Source organism: Falco naumanni, chromosome 1 (genome assembly GCF_017639655.2).
Source record: "Falco naumanni isolate bFalNau1 chromosome 1, bFalNau1.pat, whole genome shotgun sequence".
Lineage (NCBI taxonomy): Eukaryota > Metazoa > Chordata > Aves > Falconiformes > Falconidae > Falco > Falco naumanni.
This window is the reverse complement of record NC_054054.1, coordinates 105,344,445-105,367,613: the sequence shown is the minus strand read 5'-3', so window position 1 is coordinate 105,367,613 and position 23,169 is coordinate 105,344,445. Positions and strand designations below refer to the sequence as shown.

Here is a 23,169-nt window from a genome sequence, read left to right as displayed (position 1 = left end):
CTCCTGCCCAAGCCAGGGGGCTGACACCCACAGCCAGGGACATATGGGTCACCCCAGCACAGCCCTGCTGCTGCGTGGTCCTTCCCGCCCATCTCCAGCGGGGATAATGCCCACTTTGGTGGGTCTCCAGAGCCATGCACATTGGCACAGGCACAGCTTTAAGGGAGGGGGGATCCCAGGAATCAGTCCCTTTTAGGTCCACGCAAGATCCCTGCCCATCCCAACCCAACCTCCACCTACCAGGCAGCGGGCTCTGGGCCACCACGTAGCTGCGGAGGGTGATGTCGGCCGCGCCGCCCGACTCCAGGGGGATGGGGTGCGTGTGGAAATGGCGCAGCATGTCGAAGATGGTCTGGAACCAGAGGTGCTGCACATGGCACTGCCCGCTCTCGTTCAGTGACAGGCGGAGGTGCTGCAAATGCAGGGGGGCAGCAGGTGAGCTGGGGACTGCAAGGGTCACTCTTGCAATCAGCAGAAGGAGCCACCTCCGTCAGTCCAGGGAGGTTTGCTCCTAACTTAGGACTTTTTTTCCCCCTGCCTGGATGGGAGGGTTTCCTGCTGCAGGCTGTTTCCTGCAAAATCCCACTCGCTGCAGCCCCAGAAGTTTGTCCCCTCCTGGTGAGGCACATCACAGCCAAAGAAGGGTGGGTGCAGCCCCCAATCCTGGTGACACACAGCCTAGGGAAGCCCACAGCCCACCTGAACTGCATCTTGCAGAACAGGTGCCAAGACCAGGCAGTTACATCTCAACCCCTCGCAGCATGTGCCCTCTGGTAGAAAAGGGACCAGCAGAAAACTACGTATAGGTTGGGTTTTTTTATAGTGCATCTACGTACATCAGGACATGGAACAGATACGAAGAGGGCAGGGGATGAAGTACCAGGCTACACTGGTCTTCTGTGGGGTATTGCCCAGAGGGCAAGCACTGATCCAGCTGGGGAAGTGCTGGAGGGGCTGGGCAGGGTACCGAGGGCTCTTGGGAGACAGGGGTAGGTGGTCCCAAGGGATGCCCTGCCAGCGTGCAGCTCCCCACAGAGCTTTGGGGTCACTGCATGGTGCCTGCTTGCTCAGAGCCCCATCTGGGCAGGAATGAGCCCGGGGTGCGGGGCAGGGCTGGCACTGATATTCAGGGAGAAGCAGAGGACACCCACCTTGGCTTTCCCCTGGAAGTTGAAGGTCAGCACATACTCCCCTGGCCGTGTTTCGCTCTGCCGGATGACGAACAAGCCGTGGCTCCGGGCACCCCCAAAGAGAACCAGCTGAGCCGCCTTGATCCGTGAGAGAGTCCCATGGAACCAGGGGAAGTCTGAGAGGTTGATCTCTGCCTCGGCCTCGCTGTCCTCCCCTGCCCGCAGGGACAGCAGGTTTTTAGGGAGCACCCGGACACTGCCCTCTCCCACCCCTTCCTCCTCTCCCTCCGTGCACCCCAAGAGCGAGCGCATCCTGCATCCCAGTACCTGCGAGGTGCCCGCCAGCGGTGGGGGAGGACTCCAGCGTCTGCAGGAAGCTCTCCAGCGGGACATGGGTGAGGAGCTCCCCCAGGGAGTCCCTGCCCCGGCCGTGGGGCGCAGAGATGGTGGTGGCCGTGCTGGTGTTGTGAGCACTGGGCAGGGCACATCTGTCTGGCAGCCTGGGCACATCTGGAAGGGAATTTGCAGAGGAATGGGCTCCTGGCTCAAGATCACACCCCCTTGCTGGACAAGGCTGGGGCTGTCCTGCTCTGAAGGCGACAGTGCTGGAGTACCCTGGCTCTTGGAGACATCTCAGGGCTAGGTTATGGCTCTGCCTACAGCTTGGGGGACTCCCTTTCAGCCTGTGCTGGGTTTCCGTCCCCTGGTGCAACCGGGATGGGAGGCACAGATGTGTCTTGGTTGTGCACAGAGGTGAGGGTGGGGCTGTGCAGGCAGAGGTTGCTCGCTGGGACCCACAGACCTCAGTACCTGCAGACAGGGACTTGATTTTCTGCACATACCAGGACGGACAGAAGCCACCTCCCTGGGGCCAGGGCAAGCATGAGGAAGAGGAAGGCAATGGACAGAGGAAGATCCATCCCCACAGCACCTGCTCCAGGCTCCTTCCCTTTATCGCTGGCAGGATGTGGCCCCCTCCAAACCAGAGCTGGCACTCAGAGGCACCTACCCTCCCCGGTGGGTGTTTTTACCAGACTTTGGTCCTTACCATCAGCCAGGAACTCGCAGCTGCAGGAGGACACCCTGCCTGGCAGACAGGCTCCCTGCGTGCAGGACGCCAGCTCGATGTCATCCCCGCTGTCCCTGGGGGGTAGAGCGCAGAGCAGACTGTCACGCACCAGCTGCCACACTGCAGACACGTATGTGTGGCACTTCTGCTCACGGGCATGCAATGGGGACATAACCAAATGGAATTCCAGCTGCGAGCCAGCAGCCCACCCTGATGCTTCTCTCGGAGGGGCTGCCACCGACAGAAGCATCTGCAGCATCAGGAGGCAGCGTGGCTGGCAAGATAACATGGCTTTTGGGGCATGAGAAACCAGTGTGGGGGGGATTAAATCCTCAAAAGCCCTCACTACGTGGGTCATGCCGGTCGGTCCTAGCTGCAGTATTTTGCTGCAACCTTGCTGGTTTGGATGGAAATCTGTTACCTTGACTTTCAGTGCTTTGCAAGACATCTGTCTACACACACACTCCCACCACCGACCTTCACCCAAAAGCGCTTTCGCTTTTACCCTTTCCAAAGGAAATTACCAACCCACAGAAATTACATCCCTAAAAAGACACCAAAACCCCAAGCTGGGAAGCCCAGAACGTGACAGCGAGCGGGAACAGAGCAAGGGGGAGGCGCAGCAGTGCAGCCCCCACAGAGAGCATCCCTGCCGCCCAATGCCTGCTTGTGCACTTCAGCATCCTTCTTGCACAAGCCCCCTGACTTGCTCCACAGCCTATTTTTATCCAGGCTGCCTGGCACTGCCGGAGCTACCCCACATCACTCTGCTACTCTTGCTTAACGGCAGCCACGTGCACGCAGGCAGCGAGGAAGCGGCTGCGTTAGTGCTAAGGGCTCACGAGGGAGCTGCTGAATTATTTAGTGGCCAGTAAGTGAATCAGCCATTGGGAGTCATTCAGCTGCAGCCAGTTACAAACAAGAAGGGAGGAAGGAAACCAAAACCAACAGCGCTTTGCAGAAAAGCCGACAACGGGCGCTTGTACAGCGTCTCCAGCACGCAGCCCTTGGCAAAAGCATCGGGAGCTGATTGAAAATTCGTTCTTGGCACCAAGCGTGTGTGTCGGTGTATTAAACAGCTCATTATTATTTGCTCTGGAGTTCATTATTATTTGCTTTACAGTCACATCCGGAGGCCAAAGCGGGGCTGTGCTGGGTGCTAAGCAAACATAAAAAGCTGGGAGGCTGCCAGTGGCAGAGCAAGGGGCTGCCGGTGGCTTCTGCAGCGGCTTGAGGCGAGCATGGCTGCGGTGCTTGGCTCTGGCTGGAAAACCAGTACTGAAACATGCAGTGGGGAAAAAAAAAGGGCCGTTTCCCAGCCTTGCCTCCATCAGCAGCCCAGCCTCAGCATCGCTTCTTGAATTATGCATTTAAAAAAACACACGCCAGTGAAAGCACCACGGATCTGGAGTGCATTAGTGCATCCTCCCTGCGAGATGCAGCCTCCACGGTGACTGACCCCGCAGCACCCAAACTGTATCTCCAGCAGAAGGGGGCAAAGGCAGCCCAGGGGCAGCTGCAGCCTCTTTAAGCCCCTGTTCCAGGTTTGCTGGAGGCTTTCACCTCTGCAAGCTTGGGCACCTTGTTTTTCCAAAACTATGCCAAGAAGGGCAGCGCCAGGGTTTCCCCGGAGCCCCTGGGCTGAGCCTGCCTCAGCCAGCTGAATGGTGGCAGCACCAGGCACACGAACCTCCCTAACACATGATCTCCTGCACAGATCGATGAAAAAGGAGATGAGGAATTTTGGCCAAGTTGTTGTCACTCCAATGACAGAGATAATACCGCCGTCATAGAAACATAAATAAATCTATTTAGCCAGCAGAATCTTAAATATACCACAGATGCTGGACCGGAGGAAACCAAGAAAAATAGTTCAAATATAAAGTATAAAAGCTTCAGAAGGTGAGTGTTAGGAGCTTCCCACACGGAGGGCTGCATTCCCTGGTCACCTGCCTCTGCTGGGCTGTGGTGACGTGGAGCAGGAAAGGGTGAGGAAGCAGCCAGTGCTCCACGAGGCTGTACCTCTGACACACACAGGCTGCTAACTTTGCTTCCAGACTTCTGCTGGCGTGAGTCAGGGGCTTTCTGTAGCAATCCAGCTAGCAAAAATTGCATCAGGGGTAAAAACCCGTGCTCGGTGGCGAGGGCACCACAGCAGCAGCGAGCTCGGTTCCCACACAGCACCTTCCTCCAGCAAGCCTTACCCGGGGTCAATGCAGTCCTGGATATCTGCCACCCAGGAGTGCTTCTGCAGGGAGTCAATGGTCTCCAGGATGTACTCGGCCCCGTTCTCTACCTGCAGGCAATTTGGGACAGTGTCAGGCTGTGCCGGGGTCGTGCCACCCACCCCAAGGCAAAGCACACCCCGTAACCCAGCCGGACCCCCACATTCACCTGCTGCTACTAAACAGCCCCTTGGCTGAGCAGGAGACAAGCGCCCCATCGCCTGCCAGTAAAGGGCTGCCGAGGGGTGACCTGGAGAGATGCTTTGGTACATCCAAGGGTGACCCCTGACCGAAGCTGGGGCTTGCAGGAAAACCCCCACCCTACCATTAGCAACAAGCGTAGCACAAGGTTTTTACAGCCTCCGTCACAAACCGACACCTGGCTGGGGGCGTCAGGAGTGCATGGCACCAGCACAGACAGCATCCCCCGCTTCTGGGGTGCCTCAGTGTCTCCCAGAAACTAGTTCTGCACAGGCGGAGCAGAAGCCATGCTGCTCTCCGCCCCAAGATCCTGCCAGACCCCTAAGCCCAGCAGTTCAAAACATCTGTTATCTTTTCTGCCTACCGGTCCGTGAGGTTTCTGATCTCTGATTGCAACAGGGTGGATGAGAAAGCCACTCCAAAAATATTAAAGAAAAAAAAGAAAGAAAAAAAAAAATCAGGATGCAAAAAAGCCTCCAAAGTTGCAAGCCCAAAGGGGCTGGGCCTTTCTGGGGCCAGAGAGAGCCCAGAAGCCCCGTAACACCAACAGAGCAGTGGGTCTCAGAAGCCGCACCGCGTGATGCTGTGTGCCTCTGGCACGTTTCCCTGCATCCCTCACGGACCCCTTACACATCATGTTCCCAAGCTGGCGAAGCAGCCCTGACTCTGGGAGGGTATCACATTGCCAGCTGAGACAACCTCCCAGCAAATTAAATTAATCACAAACAACTGAATCACTGTCCTGAAAATAAGTCGGGCATGCAGGGAGCTGGGGCTGAGCAGCAGCCTGCTCCCCTGCTGCAGCCCAGGGCTGTGCATGGGTGATCCTGCCCCGAGCAGAGGTGGAGGGGAGCAAAGACACCCCCCGGTTTTGTTTAACCAGAGCAAAGGAGCCTTTCTGGCTTTCTGAGGGCAATGCACATAGCCGGCGTGGGAGACGGGGCTGCTCTCTCATGCAGAGCATGACAGCAAGCGAAGCATGTGCAGGGCTTGGGTATTTTGCAAGTGCCTGCTTGTGCAATGGAAAAATTGTCTGTACTTTGTGTCTGATGGGCAGTGGGGACGTTCTGCCTGCTAATTTTTAGGCAATGTGGCAGAAACTGTTCCAGCATAGCCTCCCTGAACACGGCAGGGGCTTTTCCACCCATCGTAACCTGTCAGAGTGCAGCATGTCGCGTGTGAAGGTTGTGATCGGGCTCCACATCAGCCCTTTACGCAGGAAGGCAGCAGAGAAACCGTGGCACCCAGCTCCCTTTCTTATTCCTAATCTGTAACTCCAGCATCGAGGGGTGCTTCACCCCCTCTGCGAGCGCAGCCAGCAAAGGGGCAGTGGAAGAGAGCGGCAAGATGTCCTGGAAAGAAGGGCCAGGGCAGAAAATGAGCTACAAATAATAAAGGGTGTTGGTGACAGAGGAAAAGCATCCTGTGCTGACAGCTGGGAGGGGAGGGTGAAGGCTGGCTGGAGCAGCAGGAGAGGGGCTCACATTCGCTGCCCCCACTCACTGAAGGATCGATTGCAATCAATTAACCCTGCAGCAGGGCAAGCGCCCTGGGCAGAACGGGGCAGGAGCAGGAGGGTACCTGGTAAATCAGGCATTTTCAGACCATCAGGGTTTGGAACATTCCCTGGGGTAATTAAAGAAACGGCTGAAGCAATCACAGAGTGGTGGGAGTGGAGAGAGCACGTCTGACTCCAGAAGATGGGAAGAGGGCAAGCCCAGAGTCCTGCTCCGGCAGCCGGAGAAGCCAACCCTCCACAGGCACCCAGGAAGAACCCTGGAGCCAACCCCCCCAGCAGGGATCTGCCATGACCAAACCCTGTCAAACCCATCTGCTCATGCTCCTGACAGCCCCAGGGATGGGGAGCAGCAGTGTCACAGCCTTGGTGTTAGCCACGCTTCGGACACAGCTGTCACACTCCAGCAAGCAGGGCAGCAAGACACGGATGAGATGAGACTTGCAAGGGGATCTAGAAAACACGATCAGAAGTAGCTGACGAGCCATATTGGAGGAGCAGTTATCGATGGTTAATGGGTTATCGATGGCTCACTGTCAAAGCCCAGGGATATGCTCAGAAGAAGCTCCTTCACGTCAAAGCCTCTCCGTGAGTGCTGCTCTTCAGCGATGCCTGGGACAAAAGCAAAGCGAGGATGCCTAATCGAGCCATGGATGACACCACGGCACAAGTGTGTTGGAGGATGAGGCCAGAATTCAAATGAACTTGTTGAAGCTGAGAAATGCTCGGTGGGAGAACAAGCCAAGAGCAGCCTCCAGCTGAAGGGCACACGGGTGAGCTCTGTGCTCACACCGATCGCCGTGGGCGGGTGGGCTGGGGAACTGCGACTCTGGAGCAGTTCTGCAAACAGCAACAAGGGGTTACACCAGCCCACAAGCTGTGTATGAGTCAACATCACCGTCGGGGTACGCAGCGAGCAACTGGATCAACTTGGGCTGGATAAAGAGGAAGAAGAAAGGAGAAGCAATCAAAGGAGAAGCAATCCTTCCCATCCACTCCTGGCCATGGCACCACATACGCTTTGGGGCATTCTCTCTCCAGAGCCCGCAAGGAAAGCAAGGAGAACCTTGGGCAAGTCAGTCTGGAGAAGGTGCATGAGGCTGGCCTTTGAGGCACAGAAGACAGCAGCTGCATTAGCCTCCATGTCCATGGTGGCCACCAGCAGCAGCTGAGGTTGAGGCTGAACGGCAGGAAGCCCTTGGGGCAGGGACGAAGCCCCAGAGGAGGCTGCCAGGAGAAGGTGTGAGACCTTTACAAGTAGCTTAGTTAGGTGGAAAGCGATTCCCCATGGGAACACGTGCCAGGGCCCAGCAGGCTACCAGGCGTGGGGGCTTTCGTGAAGCCAGGCTCCATTTTCCATTCTCCTCTGCTTTCACAGTTTTCTAAGCTTTTAAGCAGGTTCATTCAGCTGGGAAGCCCGGCCTCCCCATTCTGCCTTTGCCACACACTTTTAGGGAGAAGCATCAGGGAGAGAGGTGTTTTTTTAATAGAGGCAGAACGCAGAATTCCTCAGAACGCTGGTGTTCCCCTACGTCCACGTGCTACCCCCCAGCCAGGCACGTCCAACAGCCCTGATAGAAAGCACGAGTCCACCAGCACAAACGGAGAGGCACAGCCTCATTAGCTGGAGGGAAATGCCATCTCCAACATGCCCATCATCACGGTGGCATGTCGTGCCCAGAGCTAGGACCCTGCGAAATTCAGCCCCGAGCTGCCACAACAGGCTACTGCCTTCCAGCCCAGCAGGAGAGAGCCTTAAGCTAATTAATTGCATGATATGGAAAATTCTTTCTAGAGAGAAGCTTTCACTCTTTGCTCAGGCCCCCAGACTCGCAAGGGGCGGCTGATGCCCAGGGCCTCGGTGGCCCTGCATAGCCATTCCCATCACCCCATGGCAATGAAACGGCCACCATGTGCCACCGATCCAGGGCAGCAGCAGCCACAAAACCAGGGGCAGCCTTGAAAGTGCAAATGAGAATGCTAATTTGACCCATCTCCTGGTGACACGGAGAAGCAAAACCCCAAGCCTGGCAAACAGCTTGATCCCAAAATACCTGGGCATCAGGTGGAGACGGTGTCATTTTGGATGGGGAGCAGAACCAGGGAGGGGAGGCAGGGATCCTGGGGGGAGCATTAGTACTGTCAGCACAGCAGCTCCGAAAGCCAAGGCAACGGTCCCCTGGGGGACTGAGCATCCCTGCAGCGGGGCTGGATGCGGGTGCAGATGGGATTCCATTGGGATACACGCTGCTGCCTCCCTGCTCTCACCTTTAGGACGAAGGTGTTGTCTTTGTCGGGCATCTCCAACGGCATGGTGGTGCGGACCTCGATGATGGCTGACAGCGGGATGCTCACCTTGGGTTTGGAAGCCTGGGAGAAGAAGAAAAAAAAATGATTAAAAGAAATCGATAAATAAAAAAAGCCACTCAATTGAATCAAACTCTCCCGGGGGACGATGCAGCGTGGCTCTCAGAGGCAAGATCACAGCTCAGCCTGCATGGTTGTTACAGAGGGGGGAAAAAAAAAAGCAGCATTGATTTCCTTCATGTGCCTGATAACTCCACACTCTTCGAATTAAAGCAAGAGGTGGCCCGGTGGAAGATAGGGAGGTTAGTGCATTTAACTGCCAAACCTCTTCCTTGCTCCAGCGCAGGCTGATACGCCAGCTCTGCCAAGACCACTTATTTCTCTCCTTTTTAAACCCTCTCCCGATGTAGATACGCTGTGAGAGAATCGTGCTGTCTGACAGGGGATGCTGCCTCTGTGGAAAGCAGCCCAGGAAAACGCCCCGTTTATCCAGCGCAGGAGCAGCTTTTCAACCAAGAAGCTACAACACAGCCGCCTTAGCCATGCAGGGAATTTTAATTACATTAAAATAAAGAAAAACGAATTTCTCCCGGGGCCCCTGGCACCGCCAGAGCCTTGATGGGGGAGCAGGACCCGGTGCCTCCCACTCAAAATCTCTGCTGAGCAACAAATTCCCGAGATACTTGTTTTAATTGCGACAAATCCCCCCAAAGGAGCCTGCGGAGCTGCTTGCCAGAGCTGGTCCCCTCCAGGGCTCCAGGATTCGGAGCATCACAGCTGTGGGAAGCAGAGATGCGTTTTAGTCACCGTGTGCCTGGAGTGCATGGGGTGGTGATGAGTACTGGGCTGCAGGTTACCAATAATCGGTTCAGTTCCCATTTTGGAAAAAAAATATATAATAGAGCCAAGACAGAACAGAACTGCTTTTTTCCCTCCAGGATGGTTCAACTCCAGGCCCCAGCACTGCCTCCAGGCGCATCTTAGCCCTGCCCTGGGGAATTTTTCCATCTTGGTGTTTGCACAGGGGAAGGTCAGAAAGGAGGAGGCAGCTGCTTCAGAAGGAAAGAAGGTGAGCCAGAGAAGGGTCTTCTCCAGGAAGGCTCTGCCCTTTTACAGATACGACCACAGTTTTTGTAGGGCCCAGGCGAAAACAAAGCTGCGGGCTGCTGAAGCAAAATGCCGTTTTCCTCCAGCTGTGCCAGACTGGTGCCGCTTTTACAGCTGAATCATTTGCCAGATGGAAAGCAAGATGAGATGAGGGGAGAAAAATGTAAACCAAAGCAGGGTGTGATTATAACAGAAGAGCAGACAACGTCCGTAAAAGTTGCCATAAAATAATTTCAAAATGGATTTTTAGAGGCAAATCAAGATACAATTAAAAAAATATCCCTCCATGAGCACTCTCTTAAATGTTTTAAGAGCAGCAGTTGTTCCATTTTAACCTGGGTTTATTGCCCCTTTGGTGCAGCCTGCATGCACCGGGTTCACCGGAGCCTCCATGCAGCATGCCACGGACACGGTGTTCCTTCCAGCCGGGTCCTGAGCGCTCCCTGGGCCGAGGAAGCCCCCCAAGCCAGCTACCAGTGACACACACCATCCATACCAGCGCCGAGCCGCTCTCCACGGAGCGGTGCTGGAGTTTCAACTCATACTTTATATTTTTATCAGGAAAGATGCGACTGTTAGGTGAGAGGCACGGGCTAACACCAACAGTGTCGAGGCTCATTTTGGCCTCAGAAAAATAGAAAATGCTGTTTAAAAATATGAACTATCCTGCTGTCCCTAAGTATGGATCCATCCCTCTACAAAACTGAGGGTTTGCGTTGGCCCAGCTTTGCTACCAGGGACTGAAACACAAGCGGGAAGATCTTGGAGAAGATAAAGTAAATGAGATTTTTCTTCCCTAGGTATTTAAATAACCGGAGATTTCATTGCCAGCACATACAGCTAGTAAAGCCCCAGGGAACGGATTATTATTTGCCCTGTGCTCTTCGGAGAGATGCACGACCACGGCATTAGCACAGGTGAGGGTTTGGCAGTGCCACACATCCCTTTGCTCAGCCCAGGAGTGAAGGTGGTCCTGCAGTGAAAAGGGTACCGAAAGTCTCATAATCCAAATTTCTTGATCAAACCCCTCCACCACTCAGCTCTCCCCCAGGAAAACAGGGACAACACTTCCCTGCATCACAAGGAAGGGGGATGAGTGTGAGAAGGGGAGGGAGGACGTGCTGAGGACATGCCGCAATGAAAACCAGCTCCTGCTTTTGAAGCTTTCGCTGAAGTTGCAGAAGAACAGATACAGGCAAGGAAAAGTAATATTGTGGGTAATAATAATAATAATGATAATCAGCACTGTTCCTCTGCCTAGAAGGGTACGTAGCTGGGGCTGTCTAGGAGGAGAGCTACAAACCCCACCCTTGGTAGTGATGCTCCAGCCCTGGAGGGCATCACTGGTGTCTTCTGCCCCCGTCGCCAAAAGCTGCATTGGCAGGGGACAGGGCTTGCAGGTGCAAAATTATTCCAAATTAATTATATTAAAAATAATAAAAAAAACCAAACCCAAGCCTGCTTTCAGAAAGTGAACCAGCAAGCAACCCTCTGAGGTCTAAAGCACAAAGCCCAGGCAGCAATCCCAGCCGTACTGCTGCTGCACCAGTCAGCCACGTGTCTGCAGCACACTGGGAAGAGAAAAAACCCTCTGGATAGCCTGGACATTCCATGTCTTGGTGGAGGAATGAGCTTTTCAACCAAGATTGCTGATACTTGTGGGCCAAAGGACCAGCAGAAGCTTCAGCATCTCTCTCAGGGGCTGTGGGGAAGGAGGGAGCTAAGCTCTGGTGAAGAGCAGCAGTTGGGGCTGGTACCTTGGATGGATTTTAACCATACTGTCCCATCCATTTGCATCTCAGCCACACGGCACCAACCCCCCCTCCAGACCAGAGATGGATTTCATCCCAGCTCAGCAGCAAAAATAAGAAAAACCTCAAGCAAAGCCCAACTGCTCCTTGAATTGCTCAGAAAAACAACAGCAGAAAAAAAGCCAGGACTTACCTTTGGAGGGACGTAAAACTCGAGGAGGAACCTCTCCCCTTCCACTTTCACCGCTTTCCGGAGCAGGAGGCGGCACTTCTGCCACTGTGAGCTCCCCACACAGTTTGTGTCATCGGCCACCATGTAGCGCAGCGTCCCCTCCCTCTGGATGTCCACCAGCTCTACCTTGGAGGAGGGCACCTTGGACAGGCGCAGCTTGTGGGTCCATTTCTCCCGTGGGTCGCCAGGCTCCTTGCCCCCAGCTGGCCACGGCTCCCTCTCACCTCTCCGGCCACCCGGAGCAGCCTCAGCACCCGGCTCTGGAGAGGACTTACGATGCCACATCTCCTTCATACCGTCCACCACACACAAGCTCATGTTCCTCAGGGAGAAGCCTTTCTTGAACTTGGGCTTGGTGGCAGCATGGATGGAGACGTCCTCTGAGCTGCGGGACTGGCCGTAGGAGGACACCTTGCGTGCCTGTACCTGCTGTGCCGGGCTCAGGTACCGTCCAGCACCCAACGGGGTGTCCATGCTGTCCAGGGACTCAGTGGATGTCTCCTCCTTCCTTGGGGTGACCTCCCGCCCGTAGGGGACGTGGCAGTTCTGCAGCCCCACGAAGGGCACGATGTTGTACTTGGTGGGGGAGTCCGACACGAACACCCGGCTGACCTCCAGGCTGAAGATGTCCAAGAAATTGGCAGCAAAATGGTGGGAGAAGGAGGTCTCTGCCCCGGGGGTGTCGTAGTGTGGGTTCTCCTTCAGGAACTGGCAGAACTTCTGGGCAAAGTCAACGGCGGCTGCCTGGGCGTGCAGCTCGCAGAACTCCCTCCAGTCGGGGAGCGGGGAGGAGGGCTCCTGGCACAGGGCATCGCCGTTCATGGCTGCCCCATTCCACCTGCCGGCGGGCTGCAGGGCAAGGGGACAGCATCAGCACGGGCACGAACAAGGACAAGGACACAGGCAACCCATCCTGTGTGGCTGTGCCCCCCACAAGGATGTAGGAGCAGGTTTACAGCCCCAGTGCAAAGAAAAAACACTGTGGGAAAGGGGTTTTGTGTCGTTTCCTCTCCACCTGGTACGCTGGGAAAAAAAAATCTTGGCCCCGGCAGCAGCCATAAATTGTACTTATTTTACGATTATGACCATGCAAAAGCATTATTGATTTCTCATAAAACCGCTAAGGAGTCCCCAACCAGAGGAGCCCGGGGGGATTTGCCTCCAGGATTTCTTTCGCCTGTGCGTTCTGCCTGGGCATGGCAGCAGCTCTCCTGTGGGCGAGGGAGCACTGGGCATCCCAGCAGCGGTCCTCCCCTCATCCTCCATCCCAGAGGAGCATGGGCACATAGGGAAGCACACAGCAGCTGGTCCTCTCCTCCTCCTCCATCCATATTTCTGCCCTGATCCTTTGCCACATTGTTTTTTGTTTTTTTTTTTTTGTTGTTGTTGTTAAAGAGACTCATTAGAAGAGACACAGATCTTGCTCCTTGGGCTGGCTCTGCCGGAGCTGCTCATTCCCAGGCTTTATAGCCCAGACCCTCCTCAGCCAGGTGACATCTCAGCTGGGGTGGGCACTGCTCTTGTGTGTCCCTGCCATGGCCGAGCCCTCCCTGTCTGTTCACATCTCTGTCACTGTCAGGCCAAGCCGAGCTGCCTGGGAGCTCAGCCCCTGCCGCTCGCCCTCCCCACTGAGCATCGGGCACCCAGGTGTGATGGCAATCCCGGGACAGGTCCTCAGCACAGGCCCACGAGTAGGTAGGGCACAAGGGAAAAAAAAAGCCAGAAGCTAAACCCAGGAGCCCACCAGAAGCTGAAGGGAGGTGAAGACCAGACCCGCACACCCATGGGAGAAGCGCCACTCTGCCCATCCTCCACACTGGTCCCTCTCCCAGCAGCCGGGGGACTCGCAGCATGTGTACATCTCCAGCTTTGTGCTTACGCTCAAGTTTCTTTTCAAAAAATGTTTTAGTTTTATTGGAAAAAACATTTCCCAAACCTCTACCTAGCTTTGGGCAGCATGAACCACCTCCCTGGGGAGACCTGAGTGGCGATCGCATCTCAAAAATCATCTCCCAGCGCCGAGACTGCTTGTGCCTGCTGGTGATGGTGAGCCTTGTCCAGTGAGCAACTGGGGCACGGCTCAGCCCACGGCCCCAAACACTCAGTCTGTGTGTGCAGACACCCCCCCTTCCCCGAGGGCAGCAGTTTGGCTAATCCACCTCAGCTGGCTTAAATACAGAGCCCAAGGGGTCTGCGGCTGCCACGCTCCAGGTGGGGACCATGCCTGGGGACCGTTCCCCTGGATTTTGCTGTTCCCCATTCACAGAGCAGCTCTCTTGCTGGTGAGGGATTACTCCTGCTAATAAATCACGCGCAGTAACCCGCCAGCAGCTTACATAGCCAATAATTAATTACCGCTTGGATGAACTGCACAAGCCACGGGATCGGGGCGGGCACTGGGGACTGGGTTAACCTGATCCTCGTCCTCCAGACCCCAGCCATGTCGGTCAGCAGACCCCGGTGGGACCGAGCCCTGAAGGCTGTGATCCAGAGCAGCAGCAGTGGCCAGGAGCCAGCTGCCATTTCCCCAGCACATCCCAATGGAGACGAGCCACTGCCAGACCCACCAGCATGAAACATCCGAGCTCGCGGGGGCACCTCCACCCTGGAAGTGGCTCTCAAACCCCTCACACAGGGAGAAACACACACAAGCAACAACAGTGCTTGATGGAAAGAGAAACCCTGAGCTGCTCAAGAGCCAGAAACGGGGGAGCTTAGCTTCTCCACCGTCTCATAAGGACCACACAGCTTTCCCCTCAGCAGCATCTCTGCCTTCCACATGTGGCATCTTCCCATCTTTGAGACAGGGAGACTGCTCAGCACCCCTGGCTGTGCCAGGGAGGCAGCCTGGACAGGGCACATACATCGCATCAGGGACCTCCACTGGCCCCCCTCATCCCACAGTGCTGTCACCAGCCCCCAGCAGAGCTCTGGTCCCTGCAGAAATCCCTGGCGAGGCTCTCTCTCCAGCATGGCAGGGCTTTCCCCGAGACCTCAGTGGTCCTGCTCGCAGGGATCCAAGCCAGCTGGGCAAAAAACCCATCCCTGCAGTTTAGAAGCAGCGTCTAAATTTCCCCAAGGACAGTAGGAAAGCAACAGAAAATGCAAAGCTGTTTGTTACTCACCCAACAAATGCAATTCCTACATACCCATTCATCACCAAGCAGAGTATTTAAAGACTCAGCTTGTGGCAGCAGTTACTGCCCTTTAGCTTTAAAATTCACAGCGCCAGCTCTGCACCTCCACCCCAGGAGCTGCCCGGCACCAAGCCACAGGCCAGGAACATTTGGGCTCGGGGAGAAAAGGGAGATGAAAAGGGGTCTGCTGCTGCCAATCCAAGCGGGCACGGCAAGAGCAAGGGATGGGAAAGGGTGCCAAGGGAAGACAGCAGAAAGGGGCTTAGAGGGGAAAGAGAAAGCCCCACTGCGGTGGCTTTAATTGCATCTGCCAGAAGGCAGCAGCTCAGCTCTGCCCTGCGTGTTGCTGATGTCCCCCCGCCATGGATGGGGGGTGAATGCTTCTCCCCCTCCGTGTCTCCAGGAGGGATTGGTGCCATGGAGCAGGGCCTGCCCAAAACTAAAGGGATGGCAAGCCCAGATGCAATGGGGCTCTAAGAGATCAAGAAACAAAACAAGACAAACAAAAAACAAAAAAAAAAAAAAAAGGCACTTCAAAAAGAGATAAAGCCCCAAACAAAAAGCCTCACCATCCAGGCACTGCAGCCAGGCTCTGGCTCGGAGACGCGCGCACAGAGGCATCACAGCATCTTCCTTTCATCTGCATGGGGATGACAGACTTTAAGAGGCCAATTTATAAAAATGAAGGCTAAAGGAGAGACATCTGGCAGGTCTGAGGCGGCGGCGGCGGGGATTACTACCCTCTGCGCTGTGTCTCCAGCCCTCCTGCCTGGAGTGGGGCGGCCACAAGCCCCCCAGCCAGAACCCATGAGCAGAGGTTGGGAGTAGGTGGATTGTCTGGGGGCAGCCCCCGGGACCACAGAGCCACCGCAGCCCTGGCACCCACCCTGGCACGTATGCACACACCCAATTTCTGTGGGAAGCAGGCTCCCAATTATCTGTGTAGATCTACCTTTAATCACAGTGCCTCTACTCCCCTCCATACCAACAGCACTGCCCCACTTCTTGAAATAACTTATCATGCCACAGACAGCATCCCTGAGCAGAGCGGTGGAAGGGAAGACGAAAATAAGCTCAAGATGAAAATAAGCAGCAAATCTGCAATTGGTTTTTGGAAAGCAAGGGCTGTCTGCTTCCAGCCCAGCTTACCGAGGGTTGCAGCATGCTCCCGGGCACCTTCCGAAGGGGCCAGATCCTTCTGCAGGTGCTGCCTGCCGACTCTGGAGCTGGCGCAGGAGCCACAGCCTCCAGTCCCTGGCCCGGGTTATACGAGCAGATGGACATACAAATATATAAAATGAGGAGGTTTGTCATCAAAGGGAAGCCACAAAGTGGCAACCAAGACATCAGGCTGGTGATGGGCTCCAAACCCACCTGCACAAGTTGCCAAACACCTCCCAGGGCAAAGCTGTGCCCTGCCGCTGCCGTCACTTGACAGAGCAAGCCAGGGTTTAAAAAGGAAGGAAAAAAATGAAGGATTTCTGGGGATCAGCCAAGGGGAAACCCAGGTTGCAGGCGGGAGCCAGCTGCTGGCAGTGACGTTAGGGCAGCCTCTTCCAGTAAGGAGCACGGATGCAGCCCCTGCACTGGGGATGCATGTCAGCACACACGAGTAGGAAGATCTGAAAGTTGAAGTAAGCTACTGACCTCAAGAAGAAATGAAATTTAAACTGTCAGCAGAAGTGCAAGACACCATAAAAAAAAATATTCTGGTGAAGCGGGAGTCAGGGAGCAATGACAAAGCTGCTGGGATTTGTTGAACCAGAGACACGAGGCGGACCCAACATCTAATGAGGTGTTAATAACCCGAACGCGCAACACTGGTCATGGGACAGCCAGAACAGCCAGCCCAGCGCTGGCTCCGAGGGCTTTATTTAAGGAAACAACCTAACAGAGATGTTCCTCTTCCACCCGCTGCAGCACCGCCAGGGCCAAAGCAATCCAAAATTCAACAGGAAAAAAAACCTGCCTGAAGCCTGCATCCCTCCATCCCTGCCTGCACGGGAGAGTTCCTGGGGCCAGGCCAGGGAAAAGTGGGAGAGGAAGGAAGAGCCCACACGGAGGGGTCTGCAGCAAAGCCCTGGCTCGTGGGGAAGGTGGTCCCCAGCTCGGTCCCAGCTGCCCCAGTCCAGCGGGCGGCTCGGTTTCCAGCAAGATCGATGCCATTCTAAGCCCCGGCTGGTGATCCCACAGGAACGGCGTGAGGAAATCCAGGCACCTGCTGCCCCAGAAAGCACCTGACCTAAGCGTGCTGGGCCAGGGGAGATCCCCGAGTCACAAGCGGGTCCAAGAGCAAGGTGACACCTCCCCGCCCCCCCGGCAGCAGGCTGCGAGGTGACGCTCCTGGCAGGCAGGACGCTCCTGGCAAGCGGGCAGCCCCTCTGGCAGCCCACCAGGGAGCCTGGCACTTGCCTGCCTGCCCCCAGGGCTCCGCCTGCCCCTGGCGGATAGGAAAATAGCGAAAACGGGGATGGGGGCTGCCCTGGGGGACAGCGGGGCAGTGAGCAGCACAGGGGGCTCAGAGCTGATGGCAGAAGGCAGGCAAGCACATCGTCTTTGCTCTCACTGTGCAAGCCCAAAAGGGATGCGGGATGCGGGATGCCGACACCCCCCACCCCCTTCCACAGCAGACACCTGAAGCATGCAAAGACCAAGCGACCTCCTCCTAGGGGCTTCCTTTGCCACCTCTGGGAAGGAACCCAGCCCTCAAGACCCATCAGAGCTTTAACCACACGCAGAAGTTGAGCTAAGGAAGAGAAAGCCGTAGGCAAAAAAGTGAAAGTTATCTACCCATTACACATCCCTCCAGGCCTGCTTAGCACCCCCACCGCAGCCCTGGGGTGGGACAAGTTGACTGCTCTCTGCCTTCCTCGTGGCTCCATGTACTATTTATACCCTATAGATCTTAAATCGGACCAGCTGTTTGAATCTGATAGAAATGGAAACAATCTTTGTTTCTCTCATTTACTGTCCATCCCACTAAAATATTAATTGAACAGCATTTTGCCCTCAAATTTCATGGTCAAACCACCTTCCTTGAAGCGATGCCCCATTAAATGCACGCTTTGACTCCCTGCCCAGACGCACTACAGGGTCCTCCTGTCACCTGCAGCCTAGAAAACATTTCTCCGGAGTGAGAAGGCTTCTTGGATTTTTTTCCGCTGGAGGGATTCCTCCCGCCGTGCCGTTAGCCAGACCAGCTCTGAAAACAGAGGCCCCAAAAGCACCCAGCAGCACGGGATGGCCATTTTCCAGGGCAGGCTTTTGGGGCACAGGTGTTGAAGGGGGACATCTTCAAAAGAGAAAACTGGCAAGACATGACCCTTTTTACCCCCTCTCGCACATAGGCCAGTCTCCCCACAGCCCTGCATGCAATCCCCCAGTTCTGCATCCCGACGCCAATCCTGCAGGAACAAATGCTCCTGCAAATAAACCAGGTTTGGGGGGCTGCAGCCCCAGCACAGCTCCAGCCCTGCCACCGACTTGCTGAGCAAGACCCCAGCCTGTGGCACTGCTCACCCTGTGCCAGGGGACCCGCTCCCAGCCGGGACCCCCGGGTGCTGGCACGGGGACAGAGACACCCTTCTTTCCCACGTGCAGCCAGTCTGCTAAATCCAGCTGGGCAGAGCTCAGGCCCACGACATTCCCCCAGCAAAACCTGAGATTTTCTCCATTTCCCACTCTTCTGACCACCTATATATCACAGGGTTGTTTCCCTCCCCCTCGAAAATCACCCCCAGTGCATATTTTACCTCCCCTGCTGACAGCTGCTGGAAAACAAAGACAAGTTAATAGACAAGATCCACTGGATCTTAGATAATCTCTTCCTTGAGTAACTCCATCCAGCTTGCAGGGAGCCACGCTGCCAGCCCATGTGCGTGGCTGGAGCATCACCCAAGCCACTCAGCACACCGCTGATCCGGCTACGCCGGCGTGGGACCCGAGGGGTACCAACCTCACCCACAGGGAGGAGGTCCCCAGGGCACAGGGTTGTGACGCTGTGCAAACCATCGCTACAGCTGGGCATCACAAATGCAGCCTGGGGCTTGGAGGCAGCGTGCTGTGTCTGGAAATAAAGCAAAGATACCCCCCTCAATGCCCCAAAAGAAATGCTATTTCTTTAGAAAAAAAAAATATATAAAAAAATAAAAATAGAGCTTTTGGTAAAGGAGATGGGAGGCTGTTGTCCCTTCCCAGGCACTTGGGTATCACCTCACCTGCCTGTCTCCGGCCGGCGAGCTTCCACAGAAAAGTAACCAGTCCAAAGTCTATTTTTAACCACCACAATAGCAGAGCCTCCCACCAGGAGCAGCCGAAGCCCTGTCCCCCACCAAGCAATCTCACATTTCCCTTGCTAAGCCGAGATTTCCTTCCGCCCCTTGGCCCACAACAAAACCCTCCTCCTCCTCTGCTTCCCACCCTTGTAAAACTATTTGCACATCCACCTCCAGGCTGGACCGCTGCTGGTGCCACACGGCCGCGGGCTGCACCGTGCCATGCACACACGTTATATATTAACTACTGACCTGGTACCTCGGGCAGACCCTTCCCAGACTCAGATGTGCCAAATTACAGGAGATTTAGCTGCTCACTGGCCACCCTTGGATGTACCGGAAATTCAGGCGATTTAAAGGAACACCCTGGCAACAGAAACCCAATGGCAGATCCCAAAACAAGTGCAGACTCTTCTAAAGAGATTACTCTGCCCTTTAGATCGCTCTGTCATGAAGTGGCTCCTTGGGTGGTTTTGGGGATGGAGCTGTGTGGGTCAGCAGTGCAGGATGCCCAGCAAAGCGCATCCCGATGCGGTACAGCTGTCGCTGTGTGCCTCTGCCCTGGCTCACCGCTGGGGATCCCCCCTTCAGGAGGGTACACAATAAACATGGGATAAAGTTACATAGGTCTGTATGAAATTTTCTTATGTTTTTTTTTTTATTATTTTGCAGATCTAATTCCCCATACACATCACTGTCTCATACCCGCCTGCAAACAGCATTAAACTGCTGCCTAATGGTATCTGAGCTTAAGAAATTCAATTCTACCCAGCGCCTTACCCAGGACTGCGACAATCACTGCTAATTGCTTAAGTGGTGTATTAAGCAAAACACCTCATAAAAATTCCAGTGGGCTTTGAACCCCCCGCCCTCCCCCCCTCAACCAGATGATGCCAAAACACCCCGTTACGGATGCCATCCCTGGCTGGAGATTCAACCTCAAACATCCCTTCATGGTGCAGGGGAGCTCCTGGGCCGGCAGCGCTTCGTACCCAGTGTGGCAGCCACAACCACGCAGGAGGGATTTACAGGCTGTGTCCAGCTTCTCTGCTAGCCCCCCTTCCCTGGGGTCCCAGCCAGGGCACTGCCATCCCAGCCCTCTCCTGCCCCAGGGTGTAGTGTGCTGAACGCCGCCAGGACGTGGGGTAGCAGGGCACAAACCTGCTCCCACCTTCCCGGTGGGACCCTGGAGTGGAGATGCACACTGTTCCCCCCTCCAAAGCACAGCAAACATCTGAGGGCAGTGATGGATGCAGGATGCCAGCCGAGCCTTGCTCCAAGCCCAGACCCTGCTCCCCAGCCAGAAGATTCTCCAAGCCCTTCTGGGTTTTCCCTTTAACAAAAGTCAGGCCTGGGATGCAGTTTCCCCTTTAGGGATAACCTCTCCTCCTCTCTGCTGCCATGGAGCCAGCTGGGATTCAAACCTGTAATGCCTGGGACAGGGAGCACACCAGGCGCTTCCCCGCAGTGGCAGGGTTCCCAGTTTCCCTCTGCCGGCCTCCACTCTCCACTCGCACGAGGAAGCAGAGCGCCGAGCCTGGCACAAGTCTCCAACCCTTATCCCACCACCTCGCTGGCATCCATGGGACGGGAAACCAGCCGAGGGCAAGCGAGGGCACCAACACGTGGGTGCGCCAGGAGGGGAGCGATGCCAGGAGCGGCTCCGCTGGCCTTTGGGCTGGAGAAGAGCAGGGAAGGCAACACTGCCCCGGGGCATCCCAGCCAGCCTGATTCAGCAAGACCAGCAGATGTGCAACCATCATCAGGTTTCTCTGCCTGCCCCAGGAAGAAGAAGGAGAAGAGGAGGAGGAGGAAGAGGAAGGGCATTAGCCAGCAACATCCTCATCTTGAAGAGATGGGTGATTTCTCTCCAAGGAGGAAGGATAAGTGGAGGTTGGACAAGATCACCCAGCCATGAGGGTGCATGAGGTGTGCTCACACCAGTCCAGGAGAAGAGGGGACAGACCTGACGGTCAGGAGGAGCAGCCAGAAGGGGTAACCCCACAGTCAAGGACCCACAGCACCCCTGTGCCAGCTGAGGGGCTCGCACACAAGGAAGGAGGCAATTTGAACCCCAAAGCCTTCCCCTTCAGCAGGATGGGGGGGGGGCTCCGTCCTGCAGACCCCAGGACTGACTTGTCCCACTCGATGGCACAAGGTGGATGGTCACCTTGTGCTGGGGAAACACCTGACACCAGCAGGCAAACCCCGCACCCTTCTCAAACGTGTGTCAACAGGCTGGAGCACCTCTGCAAGAATTACACAACTTTCTTTAGAAATAAGTTATTCAACGGCCACCCTGGGCTGCACTGCAGTGTTACAGCAATGGAGAGACACTGTGAAGCAACGCTGAGACACGCAAGAGGGGAGGTCCAAGAACACTCGTGATCCCATCTAAGCACATCTGGCAGCACACAACCACCTGTCTGTGCAAACATGATGGCCAAGGGCCCCAGCGCTGAGCGTCTCGGAGGAGCCTGGGTGTCCCTATTGAGAAGGGCAGCCCCAGATGCCCAGCATTGCAACCACAGTCCTTCCCCACACCCCTCCCAACAAACCAAGCCCAAAATCCCCATGACGGGGAGGTTTGAGTAACCATAGAATTGTTTAGGTTGGAAAAGACCTTTAAGATCATCCAGTCCAACTGTTAACCCAGCACTGCCAAACCGACCACTAAACCATGTCCATAAGCGCCACATCTACCCATCTTTTAAACACCTTCCAGGATGGTGACTCAACCACGTCCCTGGGCAGCCTGTTCCAGTGCTTGACAACCCTTTCGGTGAAGACATTTTTCCTAACATCCAGTCTAAACCCCTCCTGCTGCAATTGGAGGCCATTCCCTCTTGTTCTATCTTGGGAATGAGCTTATTACTTGGGAGAAGAGACCAACCCCCACCTCACTACAACCTCCTTCCAGGTAGTTGTAGAGCCATAAGGTCCCCCCTGAACCTCCTTTTCTCCAGGTTAAACCACCCCAGCACCCTCAGCCTCCCCCATCCCCTCAAGGAAAGAGTGGCAGGACCCCCCAGGGACCCTGGGCAGGGTGCTGGGCAGGCAGAGCTGTCTTACCTCCTCTCCCGTTCCAGTTCACAGGGTTCCCGAGGTGCCAGCAGTGCGGTTCTTCTAGGTCAAGTGCATAACTTCTGGGGAAACTGATGGATTTCTACACCAGAACGAGGGACCAGACCAACTCGGAGGGGCCTGGAAAGCAAAGTTTGACACCGTCAAGCCCTGGAGCGAGCGCAACCGGCCGCAGACACTGTCATCCACCCCTGAGCTCCGGCTCTGTCGCACTTCAGCCTGACTGGCCGCTCAGCACAAGCTCGAAATAAGCCCTGCTGGGCCATGGAGAAAGTCCCTCTGCTTTCCAAAGGCCTTCACGTGATGGAAGCCGGCCCCGGCAGGGCTGGGGGAAGGCCAGGAGCCGCAGTTGCCCCACGGGTGTCCCCAGAGCCCCGTGGGACTCTGAGGCACCAGGCAGGACGGTGCTGCTCTGCCCCGGCCAGGGCCAGGCTGGCAGCGGGGGAAGCCCTCGCAAAGCCCCCCAGGCAGCCTGCAACCCTCACGGCAAAGCCCGAGCAAACAATAATAAAAATAAAAATAAAAATAAATAAAGGGGGGGGAAGGGGGGAAGAGCATCCAGGCAGGGTCCTGCGCGCTGCCCGTGCCCCCGCCGGAGCATCCACCCCGGCAGCCAGCATCTGCCCCCGGAGCCGGGCCGGCCCCAGCGCCGCCCCCCGCCGCCCCCCGGGGCTCGGGCCGGCCGGGGGAGCGGCGATGCTCCCCGGGAGGGGCAGGGAACCAGCCGGGGAGGGAGGCGGGGGGGACGCGGCGGCAGCCCCCGGCCCGCCCGTGCACAGCCCCGGCCCGGCGGCCAGGGGAGGGGGCGGCCCGGGGCAGCCCCCCCAGCTCCGCCGCGATGACACCCCCCCTCCCGGGGCGGGGGGAGGGCGGGGGCTCCGCGCTCCCCGCTGCAAGCGGGGACCCTCCCCCGGGCCCGGAGGAGGGGGGGGGGGGGGGGGGGGGGGGGGAGGGGGGGGGGGGGGGGGGAGGTCCGCTCCTAAACGGAGGGGGTGGGGGGGGAGGGAATAACCAGGAAAACAAGAGACCTCCCCCCGCCCCGCCGCTAAGCACGGGGGCCCCCCGGCGCCGGGGGGATGCGCTCACCCGGCCGCGGCTCGGCGCTCCCGGCGCGGCTCCCGGCGCGGCTCCCGGCG

General features: G+C 56.4%; 1 protein-coding gene across 1 annotated transcript in view; it reads right to left on the bottom strand.

Moving 5' to 3' along the window:
• Positions 1–23,169, bottom strand: part of SH2B2 (SH2B adaptor protein 2) — a 27,657-nt gene extending 4,488 nt beyond the window's left edge. Inside the window, exons 1-9 of the mRNA XM_040614138.1 lie at positions 23,120–23,169; positions 22,022–22,153; positions 11,500–12,387; positions 8,410–8,511; positions 4,404–4,495; positions 2,179–2,273; positions 1,458–1,640; positions 1,152–1,345; positions 241–412 (exon numbers count right to left, since the gene is read on the bottom strand). Coding sequence (XP_040470072.1) covers positions 241–412; positions 1,152–1,345; positions 1,458–1,640; positions 2,179–2,273; positions 4,404–4,495; positions 8,410–8,511; positions 11,500–12,360 — 1,699 coding nt within the window. The 5' untranslated portion in view covers positions 12,361–12,387; positions 22,022–22,153; positions 23,120–23,169. The remainder of the gene's footprint in view (positions 1–240; positions 413–1,151; positions 1,346–1,457; positions 1,641–2,178; positions 2,274–4,403; positions 4,496–8,409; positions 8,512–11,499; positions 12,388–22,021; positions 22,154–23,119) is intronic.